General features: G+C 35.2%; 1 protein-coding gene across 3 annotated transcripts in view; it reads right to left on the bottom strand.

Annotated features, from left to right (window-relative positions):
- Positions 1 to 18,989, bottom strand: part of LOC131573653 (ankyrin repeat and sterile alpha motif domain-containing protein 1B-like) — a 409,781-nt gene that overhangs the window by 296,995 nt on the left and 93,797 nt on the right. For all 3 annotated transcript variants that reach the window (XM_058827806.1, XM_058827807.1, XM_058827808.1), the window contains one exon: positions 13,029 to 13,169. In XM_058827806.1, the coding sequence (XP_058683789.1) occupies positions 13,029 to 13,169 (141 nt within the window). The remainder of the gene's footprint in view (positions 1 to 13,028; positions 13,170 to 18,989) is intronic.

Raw genomic sequence — 18,989 nt, 5'->3', positions numbered from 1 at the left:
GAAGAGTAATGTGACACTGAGGTTGCAAAGCACATGCCAGGGACACACTGTGGCCCTTATTCATAGGCCTGCAGTCAGCTGGGTCTCCTCTGAGCACACATCTGAAGCTATAATACCTATAATACACTGTTTGAAACCTGCACAGGGGTAAGAGATTGTTAATCAGTGGAAATGAAAATGTTCCTAAAATATCTACTTTTGGCCATTGCAAAGGGTTATACACAATTGTGAAACAATGTGGTGTAACATGACTAAATCTTCAAGAACAATATGATGTTTTTAGAATTAGATCTTTTTTCCACATTTTTGCCAGGTTTCTAGCTTCTCTTGCTTCTTTTTGTATAGTCTTGCCCTCCTTTTCAGAATCAAACTGAATGACGTATGCTTAAGGGCTGAGATATAAGCAGCATATGCAAATTTGTGTTCGTACAAGCTATGAATAGAATGATAGAGGCTCATAAGGCACCTAATCTGAACTGACATTCTGACAAGAAGATAGAATTTGTACTTAATCTGTCAATATCCTTTCCTATAAAAATCAGGTCACTCGAAACTTTATTACTTCCCTGGACCATGGGAAAACACACTGGGGTCACACATGACTCTCAAAGTAGAAATAACCTTGGAAACATAGAAAGGAAGAATGCAATATATCTGCCACCTTTAGAAATATCTTTTTCATTTATACAGATAGTGAAGAACAGCTATTACATTCTGACATACCCCTTGAGATCCACTATCCACTATCCTATATCCACTAGGGTATTGTGATGTCTCCCCTGGCCTGCTGAAGGCCAGAGGACCAGCATCCAGAATCCAGGTGGCTGCCATTCCATCAAAGTATGCCCAGTTCTGCCCAGATGTTCCTTAGAAGGGTACTATGATACTTCATTGATGAAAATCTGGAGTTATTGATCTTATATGCTTCATCAACCCAAAGCTCCTGATTATCCTAAGAGTGAGCAATGAACATTGCATTTATGTCATAGAATCATAGAATTATGGAATGGTTTGGGTTGGAAGGTACCTTTAAAGGTCAACCCCTTGCTGTGGGGAGGGGTATCTTAAACTAGACCAGGTTGCTCAGAGACCCTGACCTTGAATGTTTCAGGGGATGGGGCATCTACCTCCTTCCTGAGCAAACTGTTCCAGGGTTTCACCATCCTCATTGCAAAGAAAATATATTTTCCTTACATCTAGTCTGAGTGTATTTGTATCAAACATACTTCTTGACATTTGTAAACAGACTGATGTATAACCTTGTTGGACTTCACACTGAAATATTGATGATAAACAACTGAAGGTTGCTGAGAGGAATCAAGAACACAAGCAAGAAAGAAGTCCTGAGCAGTGACTAAAGATAATTAGAACAGTTTTCTGACATGCAGCAAAGTAGAAAGGGAAATGCTTGAACCTGAACAGTGTTGCACAAGTCTGCCACAATAATGAACTGAGCAAAAACAACTAAAAGTATTTCCTATGTCACAATAACCAAAAACCCCAAGTAGATGATGAAATATTTATTTTGACTGCCTTTCCAGTCAAAGATACCAGGAGTATTACTATGATTTATGGCTAGTAAAAGCACATTTATCTATTACAAATAATTTAACCAAAGTTTCATAGTATCGTACAATTAAAATAATTTTTCATGAGTCAAACTATCATAAATGTTCATTATTATGTCAGCTAGAAACACTTGAATGTGTAATTCGTCATAGAACATATAATAAGTTTCATGATATATTATAGAATCTGGAAAATCACCAATAATCTCATTTAAGGGTAATGACACTGGGGGATCTACTCTGGTCTGCACAAAGTATTTCTAGCACGGATTTTAAGAGTATGGTCCTTTACCCTTTCACCAAATATCTGAAATTGTGGGTTTGCTGTTGTAGTAATAATATATGTGCAGAGTTAACTGAAATAATTATTTCCCTTCAGCACCTGAAGCAGCCTTTTTAAGTTTCAGTAAGCCTTCCACAGAGTTGAGAAAAACATAAATTTTAAAAAGCATGCTAGAGTTGTTGTCCTATTTATTCAGTTAGAAATGTAAATATGATGTTTAGTTTTTCAGAAACCATTCAAAATTTAGATTTGTTTTTTCAAACTTTATGTATGAAAAAAAAATGAGCATTATTTATATAACACCCCAAATATAGGTTTATTTTCTCTTTTTCCAATGTATATTTTCATATATCCATGTTTCAAATTTAAAAGTTCATACTAAAACTCTACAGACATAAATCCCATAAAGCTAAAGGTTCCTACAATGCCTTACAACACAAAAACTCACTAATATAGCCTAAACTATAAATGTGTGAAGACACGGGTAAATTGTGAGCATAATGAATGCAGCGCTAACCTCAGCAGCAGAAACATGTCACTATACTTTATGCAGTGTTTTCATAATTCTAACTGGCAGATATTCAGCATTTCAAATGAAGCTAGATTGTTGTAGTCATGTTACATGCTTTCCCATGCATTCAACACTCAGGCCATTAAAAAGAGCAGATGCTTCCTCTAATAAATAACTCACTGTGACAAAGAATATATTAAAAGTGTACATAATCTGGTTTATGCAAATGTTAATGGTTGTGTATGGCAATGTAGCACAATATAATAACTGTTTTAATAAATGATTCTTAGTTTAGCTGAAAAAAATACAATTATAAACTAGAAAGGAATTTCCAGTTTAAATATCCTCCCTTTTTTCCCATTGTTTTCATGAAAGATGTTAAAAGAAATTGTGTCTTGTTTGAATTTCAAGCCATGGGGAAATGCCTCTTTAAAATAAAGGTTATTTTATTAAAAAAAATAAAATGAGCTGAAACCCAAGCTCCAAAGAAACAATACTGCAAGTATCAAGGAACAATACTGCAAGATGCTTATGCTCTAATGCCTTGGTTTTAAACATGCACACACAGGTCCAATTGAAGCAGCAAATCGAAGACTAATTCCTCACATTTTAAGGGCAGAAACCATGGAAAATGTTCAATATTGAGAAACATTACACCGAAGTCACTATTTGACAGCAAATGCAGAAAAGTATTAACACACTACTCTTTGTTAAGCAGCCTCACATTTCTCACATTTTATAGCTTAATTTCTATCAACAACAGTGCCACTAAATGAAAAATGTATGTGTTGCTGTGAAGGGGAGAGAAGAACTGAATGCACTTAAGTAAATCACCAAAATGTGTTAATCCACTTTCTATTACAAACAACCTAAAGCTTTTTTGAAAATATTCTGTATCTGCCCATGCATCTTGTTATGAAGTCAAGTAAATACTCTGAAAAATTTGCACAATAGAAACAAATTAATTGATACTATATACAATAGATTTGATAGAAGGGACAAATATTTGCTATTTCAGGAAAGACAATCTTCCATGTTTAAAAGTTTCTGACACTGAAGAAATAAAAATTTAAGTGTGTTCGGTATAAAAGTTATTATTGCAAGAGCATGAACTAAGACTGTCTTAGAAGAAATCTCTCCTGCATATGCTCCCACAGTAAAACAAAAAGAACAAGAAAATGTTTTCCAAAATACTAAAGTACAGAGAGCTGTATTATCAAAATGAAAAAACTTTGTTGTGAATCATACTTTTATTTGTTACATAACTGAAGCGAAAAGTGAACTACCAAATTAACAGAAAAAGTTTGAAATTGTTCTTTGAAGATCCCAGCAGCATGCAAAGTTTGTAAAAGTTAATACTTCCTAATTAAATAGTACCAAATAAACTTTGCAGATATTTCAGCAATGTGAAAATTAAGCCTAACAGTTAAAAACAGTTGGAGGGAAAATAAATTCATGCTGTAAGCTAGAAGTGGTGTTTAAAAACAGTAAAACAAATTATTCCATGACAACATAGGAAATATGCACATTAGCAGTAAACACAAGTTAAGAGAACAGCACCTGTATCTCCTATATTCTTAAATAATACAGTAATCTTCTATTTCACACCATAGTTTAGAACGTAGTTCTGAGTGGGAACTAATGAACTCTGCTGTTTCCTGGCCAAACTTGCGCCAAAGCTCACTAACATTCATACATTCGTGTCATACATAACATTCATGGATTTGTAGTTTTATGGGTACAAAAAGCTCCATTGCTCAGTGCTATCTCCTCATACTGCCTATATTCTTGGCAATTTTATGAGGGCTGTTGTGGCCATGGTGAACTTCAGTAGCTAAGATGGAAATATAAGGACAATACGTGAACATAATTCCTTAATTCAATACTCATTACTGAAGGAAAACCATTCTGCTACTAATAATTTATATATATATATAGATATATAGATATATATAGAGAGAGATATACATATTACTATATTATATATAGTAATAATGTTACTTCTGTATGGCTTTTTAATAAGTAATCCCACTGTTTTATGTCAAAGCTCTACTGTTTTAATTGTTACTATGATGATATCTGTGGTATGATAATCTACTTATTCATTGCAAATTCTCAGCCCTAGCTATTGTGAAATGGAAACAGAATGTGAAGATCAAATAAAATGTAGTGAATAAAGATTGTAAGGGAATCTAAATCACAGTTTCAATAAAATTTGGACTTAAAAAAATTTCTATAGAGTCACTGCAAGACTCCAGTTTTGAAACAGCTACCACAGAATCATCTGCCTATTTAAAAAGAATTAAGGGGTCTTGCCTCAGATTTGCAGTCACACTAGCTGTAAGGAATACTTTTATTACAGGTATTCTCTGTTAATGCTGTTAATTCCTTCATATACAAACAAACTACTGTATCAGTGTTTCCCAAAAGCAAGATGGTAAAAAGTTCTCACCAAAAAAACTGTTTTCCCTAATGATTCTATTGCTCTAAATTCTAATTCAATTATTTTCTTATATTTCATCAAATAATAACTCATCTTCAAAATAGCAATGTAAATGCTAAAAGTTAAAAAACACTCAAGTAATTTGCAAACTCAAACTTTCATATTTTCATGATGAGAAAACAGTGTTGGTAAGTAAAAGAAATTTGCTACTTGGAATGCCTGGATGTCACATGAAACCACCTAAAACCAGACAACAGGAAACCCTTGGTTGTGGGTCTCTCTGGGTCAGAAAATTAGATTCTAGCCACTAAAAATCCAAACTGTGGAGTGTGTACAGTTCTTTGATCTTACGGTCCTGATGAGAAATAACTGTGGGAGAAAGATGTTAAGATTGCTATCCTTAAGAGGCAGCACAAAAATTGCTCATGAACCTTACAATAGAATATTATTGCATTCAAAAGAGATTTAAAAAAAGATACACTCAGTCTGTCCACTTTGGAAGCAGGTAGAAAGGAGTGAAGGAAAGTCTGCTTTGTCAGCTGCATACCCTAAGTGCCCTTGTGTTTAATTTGCACACCAGCTCAGAAACTAGGCATGTCATCAAAAACATCCCTCTACTTCCTATCTCACACTGGCTGGCTCGCATTGGCTCCCTGCTCAACAATAAATAGCAATCAGTGGAACATCTTCAGAGATGTGGACACCTTCTTAATGATACCAGGAGCTAAAACATCCAGATGGGTTTCTGAAGGAACTTTCTGCTGTCAATATTTATTTTTCACAATGCAAAAACACTAACTCTATAAACCAATCTGAATAAGGGAGAATTTAATCACCTGCCTATATATATATTACTACAGTTTACTAAAAAAAGCATCATATGTACATAGAACTGCTTACCTGTATGTAGTGTCTGCTAATCATAAAAGCTAATTAGGTACAAAACTAGTGGTTTGTAAGTACTTAGACCATTGGCTAAAACATTGTCTGACAGTTATAGATTTAATTTTGCTAAATTCAAAATCAGGTCGATATAACAGGACTGAACCTTGCCTAAAGATTTTATTTTATCTCTTCTTCACAGTAGAAAATATTGTGAAACAAAAACTAGGATGCTATAAAATTACAGCACCTCCAAAAATAATATGGTTTGCTTGATACCGTCAATTTATTAATTTACCTCAAAGTCTTCACACTTACAACTTTTATCTAGAAAAGCTGGCAAAATGCCTGGTGGATTATTTGGTTTATCCAGAGATGTATTTACAACGTGTTTCTTTTTAAAAAAAGCTATCTCCCCCTTTTACTGAAGGAACAGCTACAGCCTTTCTCAACTTCAGTTTCATTATATTTTACATCCAGTTCACTAGTTCTTCTTAATTACAGGTTGCTAGTAGTGTAAAAAATCATAACAATCAGTTTGGGGATTTAAGAAACTCTAAATCTTAGACTAGTTCTGAATTTTGGTTAAAATATAAGGTATCTGTTTATAAAGTTCCATTTCTATTGAAAACCCAAATGAGATTGAGCACATTAATGCTTATATTTAATAAATTTGTTGATTCGGGATCTATCTCATTTTAAGACTCTGTATAATGGATACCAGCATTAAAGGTTTTCAGTGAAATCCTGCCACCAGACATGACTTTAAACTCAAGGCATGCAATTCTTCTCGCACGGCAAGAGAGGATTCACAGTTAGATACTACAGAGTTGTTGTTTTTAAAAGTCCAGCTGTCAGTCAGCTGTTTTCTTCAGAAAGAAATCAGGTCTACAAATTTTACAGACTTTCACAGACTCCCTCTACAAAGCCATGATTTTCTGTACTATAAAACCTGAAGTTAAAAAAAAAAAAAAGATCACAGTTCCAATATTAGTTTGGTTCTCAGATATATTTTAACGTCATTAAAAAAAACCAAAACAGAATAGAAAAGAGCATTTTATGTTCAAAAAAGTCCCAAAACATCAAGAGCCTTTAAACAGCCCTTCAGAGAAATACAACCTGACACAAAGCACGACTGCATGACTAATCAGTGTAGCAGATACATGTAGTAATCACCATGTCCAGATATCACCACTCAACTGATATCTAACTCCAGATTCCTCAACACAAGCACTTTTGTGTAGAAGTAAATTCTTCCTCCTGGTACTATGGTAGAAACAAATACAATATAGCTATGATGGCTTTTTTCCCCAGGAAATGTTAATACTGAACAGTAGCCCAGTTTGGTCAGAATAACCAGGAAGTTCAACATAAATTTTCAGGTTCTAATATACTGCTCTAATATTTCTGTTATGAAGCAGATGAAGATCAAACATGAAGTTTTTAACAGTTGACATGAACCTCCTTCATGTACAAAACTAATTGTCATGTGCTTTTCCTATTTGGGCAATTCAAATTGATTTTTTTTCCATTCTCCCATAATTTGAGAGGCAGCACTGAAAGCAAAAACATTCCATGAAAGTGTGTCTTCTAGTTACCACTAAGCTGCAAACCACAAAAGAACAAAATGTAGTATAGTTATACTATGGAAGATCTTCCCAGATTACCATTGTGACATGTTTCAGTTAGGTATGTGACAGTGTTCAATTCAACAGTAATTTCTACATGAAATTGAATGCCATTACTAGAAATTAAATTTCATCTTGTAAACCACTGCAATCGTCAATATTTCAGATTATTTCTGGCATACATCAACAGTTCCAGTACAGTTTGACACCTCTCTCCTCTCTCTCCCATCCTATTTAATTTTGCTGTTTCATGATCACACCAAGAGACAACACATCCCAGCAGTGATCAGATTTACACAGTGCTGGACAGGGATAGCCAAATTTTCAAAAACAGTAATTTACAAACTGCAGAGCCAGTTCCTAAATTTTTTAAGAAATAAGCTCATCTGAGGTCCCATAGCCTTACACAGACTTCTAGAACATTGGTGTTAGCAATGATATGAAATAGATCTCTGGAAATCATCTAGTCTAAACTTGCAGTTGAAGCAGAGCTTAAACATGAGGAGCTTGATCAGTCAATTCTGAAAGTCCCCAAGGATAAACAGATTTTAACTTCTCTGGCCATATTACACACCTGTGTAGTGGTGTCTAGACTACACAACTAGCGCAGTAAAACTGCATTTGCAACAAGACACCTGCAAATTTACACAGGCAACTGCAAATTTACACTGGAAATTTAGAAGCTACATGTGCAATACATACCATATGCAAGAATAAAATATTCAGCTTCATTCCTTAAAGCACATCAGAAAATGTAGCATAGCACTAAAATAAGCCACAATTTTTTCAATATACTTATTTTTTATCACTGTTCAGCAGGGTATAATCATCACCTGCTGGTTCTTTCTAGGCAGAATACATATTGCACTTTTCAATAGCTGCTTCAGTGTGTGGGTGGTGTGTTCCTGAGATTACTAATAAGACTTAAGCTTACTGCAAAAGAGACAACATTGCAAATCAAGAGTTTAACAGAAATACTTTTTATGGGTAGTAGAGCTTTCCATGTTACTCCCATTTAAGTAAACTCATCATTTAATCCACTAAATTAGGAAGAAAAAAAAATGTTTTTCACTGAAGGTTAGAAACTATAGGAAAATATTATAGATAATATAAAAATCTAACTCTGGCTGTCTATACTAAGGTATATTTTATGCCAAAACTTTCTCTACTTTGTCTATAACATCACTAAACAAGAAGACAGGTTTCCTTCCCTGTAAGATAGAAATTAGGTAAAGCCACAAGACTTTCTGTTATTAATTTTGGAGAAACTTTAAGATCAGCCAAATGTGCTTTACCAGTTTGAAATGTGCTCCCACTGAATGCACTGAAAGGTAAAGTTATTAATGTATTGAAAAACCAAGCTGAAACATTTTGGCCATCATTGTTCAATTGAAACATGTTCTTTGGTTTTTTCTTTGTTTTGTTAAAAAACAAAGGAGAAATACTTCCTCTTCTCTACTACCTCCCCTGCACCTTAGGAGTTCAAAAATTACTCACACATTCACACCGAGCTAAAAATCTGAGAAAATTTTTGAGGTAACTGAAAATGGAGGGAGTTCAAACTGAAAGAATATGTTAAAATTAAAACAAATAATGCCAAATAAAATTTCCAATATTTAAATTCTTCAGAAAGAGACATCATAGAGCCATGCTGCCTCTCTCATGAGAGCATCAGTACAGAGTGGTTTTTTAGGAGCAGATTTGATCTCTATGTGAAAATTGAGTTACTTCCTTACTTAATTACCCCATTCATCTCTCATGTATCCTGAGCCAACTTTGAAAATGTAAAAATAATTGCAACATCATAATATTCAATGTCAGGCTTTTTACAGAACAACTTTAACTAGCTTCTACAATACAAACAGTATACAATATTTCTTCCCATTAAGAATTACTTTTTTAAATTTACAAAAAGAAGTACAGACAGACAAAATGATCTTCTGGAAGGCAGACATGAAATACATAATCCCATTAACAGATGCACCAAACTTTAAATATTCCCACCATAGCCCATATTGATAAAGAAACTACTGCATACAGTTCTTATCCCCTAAAAATGTAGTTAGGCGTCCACTTTTTCTTCCCTCCCTCTAAATAAAAAGGTATTTTGTGGGGAAAGTCTCTCTTCCACAGGAGAACCCATGATAAAGTTGCTGGAGTTCCTACCTCTAGGAATCCTAGAGTTATATAAGCAGAATATTCATTAGTCTTAAAGGAAAATGTCAAGGTCTCTCAGAAGTTCATTTCCTCTTAAAAGATGAAAACTTGACACTAAGCTAGAAACATAGCATTTAAATATTTATGTAAACTTTCCATATATTTTTGTGAAGAGCCATGCTTCCCAGCAACTGGAAAGATGAAGATTTATACTTATGGCTTTTGAATCAAAGTTCAATTTTTCCATAGCAACTGCACTGCTCTCTTTACAGACATCATTTTATAACAGTTAGACAAATGAGGTGTTCCTGGCTGCCATCATGTCAAACACGTGGAATAACTGTCAGGATTTTTAAGTTGTACATACAATACAATTCAAGACACAGTTCAGCCAAGCTGACCCAGCAGCACCCTAAATGGGACAGAGCTAAACAGGTCTTATCTCAAAATTACTTTATATCATAATTAGAAAAATATGCTGGTATGGCTGTCATGATTAAGGTGTGCGAACTGCTTGCTTTAAACTGATAATACTGGAGGGATCATATAGGATTCTGCAGCACTCATCTCTCTGACATTGCAGATTGCCCTCTATTTACCTCTGTACATCAGGCCCTGTTTGCCCCTTAGCAGAGAAATATTCAAGGTATGCTATCCATGAAAAAGAAAATAGAATTATTTACATTCAGAGTATGCTGCTTTATTCTCAAGGAAATGTGAATATGTATGTGGGTACTGAATTTCTGCCCTAAACCAAAGATCAACTCCAGAACAAAGCAACAGCCCCAGATTAACCCTAAATCATAACCTACAAATGGAATACACTCTCTGCTAATTTAAGAAGACATGTCTAAATTTCAATCTCCAAAAATCCAGCTGCATACTCTAAACCCCTGAAATTCTTACAAGGCACGAAGATTTTTCCATAAAACTCTTCCAGCACTTCACCACTTCTGAGACTGTAAAAGAGAGTTGCTTGTTCTGAGAATACCTGTATTACTGCTATGCAAGGTTTTAAATGATATAACATTTTACAGAGAACTTTCTATAATAGCCCTTCCTCAAACAACACTTGCTAGCACAGTAGAGACAGCAATGACATGCTGCATGCTAAAAGTACCTCCAGACAAGCTTTTTTCTCTATCTGCAGGAAAGAAACCAAGCTTGTCAAGGCAATTACTGCCCTCTCCTTCAGCATATTGAAAACTGTTAGCTCACTAGATCACAGATGGACATTGTCATAATCTCACCTAAAATTCAATTTCATGTTATCATTGTGCCTCTGACTGTGTATACAAAGCAAGAATCAATCTTTATGTTTGTTCACCTTTGATGTGCAAACACGATATATTTATATGATTGTAAAATCTATTTTTAAACAAAGGAGAACTGTAAAAATGAACTAGTTTGTGTTCAAGAGCAATTGATAGACCCTTTTCCCTATTTCTGGACCTTTAGGAGGGTACAAATTTTAAGACATCATGTCAAATACCTTTATCTCACTATTTTTTCATGATGAAGTCTGTACTTTCTGATATGTTTGTGCATTGACATGAGTATCAGAAACATATTTTTGTACTTTTACCTAAAACATGCTGTTGCACATAATATATAATTTGTTAGATCGATTCCAGATGCTGTTCTTAATCCAGAAACTTCCATATATACTTTGTGTTTTGAAGCCTAAGAACAAGATGTTCTCTGCTGTATTCTGAAGTAAATGTAGAAGATCCAACAGATTAGCTAACAGCTTCAAAAACTGCATACATTGATGGCAATAATTTGTAAAAACCGAAGTCACTGGTTTTTAGTTTGGAGATTTTTTTACTACCTACTTTCTTTCCTTTCTCCCATAAAAATAAATCAACAAAAGACCAAAACTATCTCTGTCATCATTTTTTATGGATAGAAACAATCTAGAAAGGCAATATGTCATATCATAAATGAAAGCATAATAAACATACTCTTTTTTGTACTCGTAATTAAAAATCTTATTGTTCTCAGACCAAAAAGTATGTGATATCATAAGTCTTAGCTTCAAATTTAAGTACAGTGGATAAAACTAATTCAGGAATCACTATCTTAAAACGTACTTTACAGTTGAAATTAATCTCTCTTTGTAAATAGGAAAGACATACCAATCAACCACACTTGATTCCACTTTTCAAAGGCATCCCTCAATTTTATAGCACCCTTTATGTATACCTTACATAAAAAAGAAACAAGGAAAACAAAAATATTTTCTAAAATTAGGAAACAGAAATGGCATGTATGTTCATCATAGGAAAGTTTAAGAATAATTAAACCATGTGTGATATTTAAACAAGAAAAGTTCCATTTAAGAAATATGTTTTGAAACAAATGCTTAAAAATGAAGAATTAGTAACTATAGTACTCCTATTGTAAATCAGGATAATTCCAACAGCTCTGCACTTTGCCAAATGTCTAAAATGATGGATAGTATGAAGTAGGAAACAGCTACTGAAAGGGGAAAGGAATATAAAGGCTCTTTATCAAGAGACAGGGCAGTGCTCATTGTTATTCAAGCACATGAGTGGCCATATCCTGTTTCCATTGACTGCAGGGAAGGCTTCAGCATTGACTTCTAACAGGTGCAAGTCCCGTGAGACTTAAAGGGAATAAAACGTACAGTCACGGTATGAAAGCAACAGTGTATGAAGTGTGGTGAGACAGGATATGTAATTCCAGTGTGGTACACAAGAATCTGACAGAGCTATTTAAATGCAGTGCCAAGTAAGGATGCAACTGAAAAAACAGACACTTCTAAACAGAAATTTGGCAGGTCTTCATTCAATGCTACAAAACAAAAAGTGCAGGAAAAATGTTACAGAAACGAGAGTGCTAATTTATAGTGGGGGGAGAGAACAAGGGAGACCCAGAAGCAGCAATAAGCATCATCCTGTTCTGTAGCAATATAATATCACTTGTTCAGGACACAGCTGCTGGAATGCTTTGGTAGATACTGCAGACTAATCTGCTCTGAGAGTTGCTGGGACTTAGACCCAAATATATTAGCCACTTCTATTTATTCTCTTCTGTATTACGATGAGCATTTGAAAACATTTGAGGATTTTTTTCCTTAAATTACATAATCTTCAATGAGAAGTCTTAGGCTATATTCTTACATCAGTTGAGTTATGCATGATGTCCTCAATTAATTCTATAAAGAAAGTAGCTGAGATGTCATTTTATTAATTAGTAGCTTGTCAAAAATAGAGTACTTATCCCAAAGGAAACTATGTGACTTCAAAATTTCTTTCCAGATGGAAAAGAAAGCTATCTAGCACAGCATCTATCTAGAGCAGGGGTAGTAAACATCAGTCTCCATATTAAACTGTTATGAATAAGTATTATAGCAGGATGACCAAATCTCAACATTTAATTTTGGAACCAGCTTTTGACATTCAAATGAAGAGTGAAAGTAGCAATTTTGAAGGGAATCAGGCAAGACTTTAAATAACTCTAAGGGCTAAGGCAGAGATTCAGCAGCTTTTCCATAGTTACTAAGTTTTACGATGAAAAGGAAATCACATACCTGTGCAAGCATGGGAAATCCGAGGTTCCTGCATCCATTACAAGGTGTCAGAGCCTCCCATAAGCCAGAAGGTCCACAAGTATTTTCAGCTGCATCATCATCTTCTTCCTCTCTTGGTGATAAACGCATTGAAGAAGGCCTCTGTGCATAAAGAAACAATACTTTCAAGTTAAAACAAGTGATATATTGTAAAGAAACTTTTTTATCTTATGGTCTTAAGAATGTCCCATTCACAAATTCCAAAAGATAATCTGCTATTTTAATACAAAGTACCTACTCAACTGTTAAACTGCTGTATGAAAATAATACTTGCTAAGGAAGGTGCATATTGAGTTATTCACAACTATACTTTAAACTTGAGTGAACATATTAATACACATTGAAAATATTTATTGTCTTTATTACCAAGAAATTGACAATTTCTACTTCACTTTACTTTAAAATTCACTGTAATATTTTTAAGTTTAGGATATTCCACAAAGAATAAAAACTAACTTTTGCCTGGATGGGTCCAAGGTTTTTGCAGACAACAAATACTAAATCAATCAAAAGACAAGGTTTCAATTTTTGCATTACATTTATCAGTAATAAATGTGTTACCTTATTTTGTAGGCAAAAGATGTATTTAAACATTGACCTGTATTATTTTGTTTTATAGTCTGGAAGGGATGAAAAGTATCAGGAATAGTTGTTGACTTACGAACACCGTGGCTTACATATTGATCTGAGCAATAAGGGAAAAATGCTGATCTTTGCTTCAATCAGTATCCTAATTTTCTATGACAGACAGAACTAGGAACAATGGTCAGTTCTCATATATTTGTATTATTTTGCTACACAGGGTAGTCCATGCCAACTGAATTGCAGTGGCAACTTTTATTAATTTTTGAAGAAGAAGGAGGAAAGTTAACCCAGTAATGAATGAATTTCAAAATCTCATTCTAATACAAATTGTTAGCCAAAAAAAAAAAAAAAAAAAGTTATTTTTACACCTTAATTCTTTATCCCTATTTAAATTGGTATATGGAATAGGTGTTCCAGCCTGTTTCAAATTTGCTTGAGCAGCTTGCCTGATACTCAGATACTAAATGTTGTCTTTAGGAACGCTTCTTTCAGAAGTGGCTGGATTTTTGCTTGACCAGAATAGGACTGTTTGAGGCAATGGCTGACCACAGCTATCAATCTGATGGTAACATTAACTCTAAAACACTGCAATGGGGTCCATGTAAAAATCACCTGAAAAGCCTCAACACTTAACTGCAGATTATTTTAGCCAATAGACTAAAGAAATGCATGGAGTTTGCTGCATGGAAGGGAATAGAAAAGTGAAAGAAAGGTAGGTGGGAAAAGAAGTAGAGAAACAGCAGCAGCTCTAAAGATAAACACAAGCTGATAGAAACTGTAGAAGAAGCACAGGCACCACAAAGACAGGCACTAATTCAAATTGTGTAGTATCTGAGGACCATTTAACTCTTGACTCTTGTGCTAACTTCTTAACACAAAATTTGTTAGTAAACCATTAATTTAAGCAGGGAAAATATTTCTAAATTCTATCTCAAGTCATGCATCAAAGATTAGAAACACAATATATCCCACTCCATTGTTCTGCTTCCCCTTGGTTAGGAAATGGTTATTCCCTTGTTGCAGACTTCATGAATCTGGCCATATCTTGCAAAGTTAGGTGGATTTATTTACTTTTTATTTTAGAAGTCAATTTCTAAAACATTCTTAGTATGGTATTTCATTAGGTTATTTTGACACTCTAGTAGTACCACAGAATATGTTGCCATAGCAACCAATATTCCCATAGTGATTATTAAAAAGATTGGGTTAATTCTGCAGAGTGTAGGTCATGAAAGACTATTATTGCTAGGTATTTGCATAGACAAAGGAAGCAGACTAGAGGTCTTTCCCCTCTATTTATAATGCCATCTTCTATGGTAGCTGCCCTACACTTGTATCTTATATCTCAGGACTGCTGTACCAGAGAATAAAGCACTTCTTGCCCCCTAGAGAACAAAGCCAAGAACTGCAGCAGTGCTCAGCACAGTAAAGCAGGTAATACACATTAGCCGTGACCTTACAAGCCAATGGAAGTGAATGAAGACCAAAGTCACATAAAAATGTCAGTGCACCTGGTAAAGGTAAAAATCACAGATAATATAAACGAGAAATATTCAACACAACTAAAGGAAGATGAATTACAATAGAGGTAATGAAGGGGGAGCATGTGAGTATTTAGCTATTACAGGTACAGAGTGAAAAAAACCCATGCCAAACAATTATTGAACGGTAAAAAAAAATACACAAGCAGAACGAGAGTTGTATATTTCCGCTAAATGTGTTTTATATAAATAGCCTAAGATAGCGTGTGAATCACAGGAATTTAATGTCAATATGAATGAGAGGAAGTGGAAAGTATATAGCCAGATCTCCTGATCATTCAAAAAAGGATCAGTCAATGCCAGAGTTCATTAGACACATGACTGGAATAAACTGGCACTCTCATGCAACTAGACAATGCAGGTATGAACATAATACATACTAATTCACGGACTACTGCAGATCAGGGATGTCTCTTTTTATACTTGCCCAGATTTCTGACACCAATAAAGCACTAAAAAAGAACCATTAGGAAAAGTCTACTTGGAGGGTGAAGAAACACTTATTGCCATCACCTCTCTCACCCACCCCTGCTTGACAGAAGCCCAGTTCTTCCCAGGCAATGGGAGAGATATGTGGGAATTACTGCAGGGAAAGAGAGCTGCATTTGCAAAGAGGAAGGAAGGACTTCATAGCTACATGAGAGAAAGGGGTCAAAAGTACCCCAAATTTGATAGACTGGGATTGCATACCCTGGGAAGAGGGATGTGTCTGGCAGAAGCAGATGAGGTACAGAAAAATCTACAATCAATTCACAAAGCTCAGACTGTCACACAAACTCGTAAGATTCCAAACCTAGAGCACAATTTCCTGTTACTCTCTCACAGCCTTCATTCCTTTCCCAGAACTCCCTAATTTTTCCTGTTCTGTTGTGTAATTTAATTTTGCCTCCTTAGAGATCCTTTGAACATGAAAATCTAATTCTGTGTGTGCTACTGGGAAGCCTTGATATAGCCCTGTAGGGAGAGTTTTAGTAAAACCAAAGTTATTTATGCCCACTTCTCAGAAAATAAATAAATAAATAGAGTAGAAGATATTTCTGTCAAGTAAAGAAACACAGGCACAATTTAGAACCTCTTATTTATGCCTGTTTTGAGTTAAAACCACCCAAACAAATATAGTTTTAAAATGCCATGAAAATCACAGTTACTCAATTAATTGAATTAGACATTATGAAATGGCAACGTTGATATAAACTGCAATACTAAGCTCCAGTGAGGGAACTTCTGCTTAAGTCAGAAGAGGCACAAGCAACATATATTGTCAAACAGAACAGAAAACCTTACATAATATTAGATATGATATGCAAAAGGAAAATTTGTAGAGAAATCACAAGATATTAATAGAGAATTAAAGACTTATTAAAAGTTCTGTTTTCTACTGGAACACTGAATCATGTATTAGACATTTCTTGCAGTAGTAAGAGACTAACAAAGTAACTTCTCTGTGTAAAGAGAGAAAAATAATGATACAGCAGTGAGAGAGCAGTAAGATCTAGCATAAGAACACTGGACCACTACAATTAGTGGCAAATATTCTTCAGACACTACTGAGCCTATCACATCACCTCTCATTTTCACCCTTAATATGTATTTAAATCACGTCTTCCAAATTTAGGTATGGAAGCCTTCCTCTTCATGTCTCCATCTACATAAAAGGTAAAATCTGCACACAAGGCTACTTTAGATTAAAGGACACTTTATAAAGATGCTGTTGATTCTCCAAAACATGTATGTGTATCAGATTGTCTATCACAATAACTTGGGACTTCCATCCTGACTTAAGAGAGGAATATTTATCAGCAGAGAGAATGATGACTACAGACAAAAAAACAACAGAAAAAGTCTGTTCTACTCTTAAGTCAACAACAAGAGGAGGTGAGAGCAGCTTTAATCTTAACTATTACTTACAGTTACCAAGTTTACGGCTCAGCAGCTGTACACAATGTATAAAACATACATAAATACCTTTATATATGGCCTTCCTTTTAATAGATGTTAACTATTTCCTATCTAATGTATTATTACCTAGACAAGTGTTTTTCAAGGAATACAGTAAATGATAGAAGACATCTTATTTCCTTTCAGTCCCTCTTTTTCTCAGTTTTTAGTGAAGACTGGTCTGCTTTCTGCCTTGACATTTGTAAGCAGCCACTGCTAGGAAAAATAGGACTCAATTCCCTTGTTTCAGAATACGTAGGAGACTTTCCTGTACTAGTCCAGTGAAACCTAAAACCAAACATCAAAACCTTTCCTTCTTGTATCTGCTTTTTTTATAATATCATTCATTTGCAGAAGTATTTCACATACCCTTTCAAACAGTATCTGCTAGAGCAAAACAGCATTAGAAAACTCTTAAACATACAAAACAAGAGGACATTTACCATTTGCTATTGCATCATAGCTCTGGAGACACGAACATTAACTTATCATTTATCTTTGGAAGGAAATAGTTTTAAATGGAGCAGCAAAGATGAAATCCAGAAGGCAATATCCTTCTGATTACGGGAGTCAGAAAGTAACCAGACATTTGATAAGCCAAATGCTGCCACTCAGTTTGAAACAATGAGGTCAGTAGGAAGTTTCTTCTGCAGAAATAATTGGTCAAACATGTATTTTCTGTCATCTCTATAGAGATGTGCTTCTAACTGCCCTTGGCCCAAAGGACATGTACCTTACACTGGAAAAAAAAAAAAAAAAGCAAAAAAAAAGCAAAAAATTACAGTTCTGTTACCTAGTATTCTATTTTGACATTATACTAAGAACTAATAGAGCAGGAAACTGTTCCTGAATCTCTTCTATAAGTTAGGATAAGCAGGTTGATCTCTGCCACGGCTGTCCCCAGCAGCTGCAGCAGTCAAGCCAGGGACAGAAGAGCTGTGACAGTGTTCTGTGCTCTCAGTGCTCCCCCTGCTGCTGCCCAGGCTGCTCTCAGGGGAAAATGCCTGCGGTATGCAGAAGAAAAAAAGAGCATTAGGGCATGATATATAACACAATCAGTTACTATTTTTCTACAGCAGCATCCCCACATTAAGCAAATGTGCCCTTCTGATAGTCAGCAAGGATCCTGAGAAGGTGATGCCTCAGTTATGACATATATCCTGTTTCCCAGGCGGTGAAAGGTTTTGAGAACTTGGGCACACTTTTCCCACATCCCTCAAGGCCTTCTCCCTACAAACATTCTTCTGTTTCCCATCCTTATTATCTTGTCTTTCACCTTACACTGCACATCTGCTGCCATTCTTTCATGAACATGTTCCAAGTTTGCATCCCTTTCATTCACTATGAGTCTGGTTAGAGTTTGACTTCACCTCCTGCATTCTGCAAAAAAATATCAGGAAGACAAAGATAGTCTTGTATTTAGAGCAGCAGAATGATGGAGAAATGTACTCTGTACCTGCCTCTGTCTTAATCCCTGTGGGATGCTAGACATGTTGTTTCAACATCTCCAAGATGGTCACCAAGTTTGTGTTCCTGATGTGCTGGCTATGCTGAAACTGAAGGAGGTGAGTTTGCACAAATGCTGGGCTACATCAGGAATCATCTTGAGAGATTCTGTGACTATTTTGATCCTGCAAATCCCAGCTCTAGCATTCCAGATGTGGGACGGTCTCTACACCACTGTACATCAGCCCAGCTGCATGTGACAGTATCTTCTGACAGGGGCTCTAAAAGGAACACCACATCTGAAGCAGTCACACCCTTTGAACTCAAGATCGCAGTGACATCTGATTCTGAGAAGAAATTCCTGTAAGTTGAAGTCAGTAGAGTCAAGTCAAATGGCTGCATTTAGCAAACA

The sequence above is a fragment of the Poecile atricapillus genome, chromosome Z (genome assembly GCF_030490865.1).
Source record: "Poecile atricapillus isolate bPoeAtr1 chromosome Z, bPoeAtr1.hap1, whole genome shotgun sequence".
In the NCBI taxonomy this organism is placed as follows: Eukaryota; Metazoa; Chordata; class Aves; order Passeriformes; family Paridae; genus Poecile; species Poecile atricapillus.
The sequence above is the reverse complement of the archived record's forward strand: the minus strand, read 5'-3'. Positions and strand labels throughout refer to the sequence as shown.